This window comes from Eimeria necatrix, genomic scaffold (assembly GCF_000499385.1).
Source record: "Eimeria necatrix Houghton genomic scaffold, Enh_scaff101, whole genome shotgun sequence".
Taxonomy (NCBI): domain Eukaryota; phylum Apicomplexa; class Conoidasida; order Eucoccidiorida; family Eimeriidae; genus Eimeria; species Eimeria necatrix.
Genome location: NW_013651818.1, coordinates 1 through 2500, shown reverse-complemented (window position 1 = coordinate 2500; position 2500 = coordinate 1). Strand labels below are relative to the sequence as shown.

The 2500-nt window shown below is 51.6% G+C and overlaps 1 protein-coding gene across 1 annotated transcript in view; it reads right to left on the bottom strand.

Moving 5' to 3' along the window:
• ENH_00000640 (CAF1 ribonuclease family protein , related) overlaps positions 1-2500 on the bottom strand; it is a gene marked incomplete at both ends in the record, with an annotated part of 3457 nt that extends 957 nt beyond the window's left edge. The window contains 4 exons of the mRNA XM_013578096.1: positions 1-36; positions 310-385; positions 1165-1238; positions 2286-2500. The exon at positions 1-36 is cut by the window's left edge and continues 140 nt beyond it. Of these exons, the coding sequence (XP_013433550.1) occupies positions 1-36; positions 310-385; positions 1165-1238; positions 2286-2500 (401 nt within the window). The remainder of the gene's footprint in view (positions 37-309; positions 386-1164; positions 1239-2285) is intronic.

Sequence of the window (2500 nt, the reverse complement as noted above, 5' to 3'; positions counted from 1 at the left end):
GAAATAAATTCGAAGCAGCAGAATCTGTTGCAGGGCCTAAAAAAGGAAAAACAAATAAATAAATAATAAATAAATAAATAATAAATAAATAATAAATAATAAATAAATGATAAATAAATAAATAAATAAATAGGAGCTTTCTTGTTCTTTCTTTTGTTGCTGTTTTTATTTACTTTTCAGCATTTATTTGTTTGCTGCAGTCAAAGCAGCTGCTGCCCAGTTTAAGCTGCATGCATTAACGAAGAATATAAAGTTAAACCCTAAACCCTAAACCCTAAACCCTAAACCCTAAACCCTAGAGCTTCCTACTTTGCGCGGATTTGTCTTTAAGTCGGCGCAGCTCTTCCATTCGCTGAAGCAAAGCTGTCCTTTCCTCCTCCTCTTCCTGCAGCCGCAAAACCCTAAACCCTAAACCCTAAACCCTAAACCCTAAACCCTAAACCCTAAGCCCCAATTCACTCGCGTGGGCGTTTTCAAGGGCTTTAGTAAACGGCGCCAATGCGCCGCTTGGCGCTCTCCACTTCATTTAAATTTAAATTAAATTGAAATAAAAAAAAGAAATAAATTGCAAAAGTGATGCAAACAAATAAAGCGCAGTGGACTCAACACGCAGGCCCTGAGGTGTACGTACACCCCACCTGCCGCCGGGTGTACGGAACCCCGTGGTAAATCCATTCATTAAAATTAAATTTGTTTTCTTGCAAAAACTTCAAAGTCGAAGTCGAGGCCTGCCAGTAGTGACAAAAACCAAATCCCACACAGACTGCAGCTAGCTAGCTAGCTGGCTAGCTGGCTAGCTAGCCAGCCTGACAGCTAGCTAGCTACATGGCAATGCAGCCAACTGGATCTCTAGCTATCTGGCTCTCCACTAGCTCGCTAGCTGGCTAGCTGGCTAGCTGGCTAGCTAGCTGGCTGGCTAGCTAGCCAGCTGGCTAGCTAGCTCGCTGGTTAGTTAGCTAGCTCGCTCTCCAGCTAGCAAGCTAGCTAGCTAGCTAGCTGGCTCTCTCGTGAGCCAGCTATCTGGCCCTCTAGCTAGCTAGTTGGCTCCATAGCTAGCTAGCTAGCTGCCTAGCTAGCTAGCTAGCTAGCTAGCTACGGAGCCAAGTGGCTAGCTAGCTAGCTAGCTAGCTAGCTAGCTAGCTAGCTAGCTAGCTGTCAGCTCACCTGGAAGAGGCGGGGCTGGTTGGGGAAGAGGTAAATGCTGGCGGGGGTCAAAATCCACCTGCTCGGGTCCGACGCTAAAAACAAGCAGCAGCAGCAGCAGCAGCAGCAGCAGCAGCAGCAGCAGCAGCAGCAGCAGCAAGTGAACAATGAACGCCAGAATCAAGCAAAAAAGGCCCAATCAAATGCCTTGGCCAGCAAAGCCAAGCAAATAATTAAAACCAAAAATAAACAAAAGTTCTAATCACAAAATAAAAGAAATAAAATTAAAATAAACAAAAACTTTTCCCCACAAAAACCACCACTAAAAAACACAGCCCAACTGCTGCCTCAAACCCCACAAAGCAAATACAGCGGCCCCACACCTGTGGGGCCCCACTGTGAGGCCCCTTGGGGGCTCTTTGGGGGCCCCTTGGGGGCCCTTTGGGGGCCCCTTGGGGGCCCTTTGGGGGCCCTTTGGGGGCCCCTTGGGGGCCCTTTGGGGGCCCCTTGGGGGCCCTTTGGGGGCCCTTTGGGGGCCCTTTGGGGGCCCCTTGGGGGCCCTTTGGGGGCCCCTTGGGGGCCCTTTGGGGGCCCCTTTGGGGCCCTTTGGGGGCCCCTTTGGGGCCCTTTGGGGGCCCCCCAGGGGCCCCCAGGGGCCCCCCAGGGGCCCCCTAGGGGGCCCTTTCGGGCCAGTGGGGCCCCACAGGGGCCCCGGGGGGGAGCTGGGTGTGTGGTTCTCGGAAAGGCAAAAAGAAGGGGAAAAAGGGGATTTGGAAAAGAAAAAGAAATGAAAAAGAGGACTTTGAAGAAGAAATGATTTGAAGGACAAAAGAGAGGCTTAAAGGGATTAAAAAGGACTTAAAAAGCTTCAAAAAGACTCCAAAAGACCCAAAATGGCGAAAAAAGATTCCCAAAGAGACAAGTGCAGCCGGCGAAGCCGGAAACAGCCAAAAAAGGTCCCGCGGAGGCCAAAAAGGGAAAAAGTGGAAACTTTGAAAAGGAAAACAAAAAGAAATAAAAGACACAAAAAGGGGCCCCCAAGGGGCCCCCAAGGGGCCCCCAAGGGGCCCCCAAAGGCCCCAAAAAGGCCCCAAAAAGGCCCCAAAAAGACCCCAAAATGGCCCCAAAAAGACCCCACGCACCCGCCCGGCGCGCGGCGCAAAGCCCCAACTGAATGGGCAAAAAGCTCTGAGCCCCAACGGCCTGCGCGCCGTAAGAAGAGTCCAGGCCCAACAGCTTCTCGCCCTTGCCAGGAAGGCCTGCAGCACACACCTGCTGCTGCTGCTGCTGCTGCTGCTGCTGCTGCTGCTGCTGCTGCTGCTGCTGCTGCTGCTGCTGCTGCTGCTGGTGCTGGGGG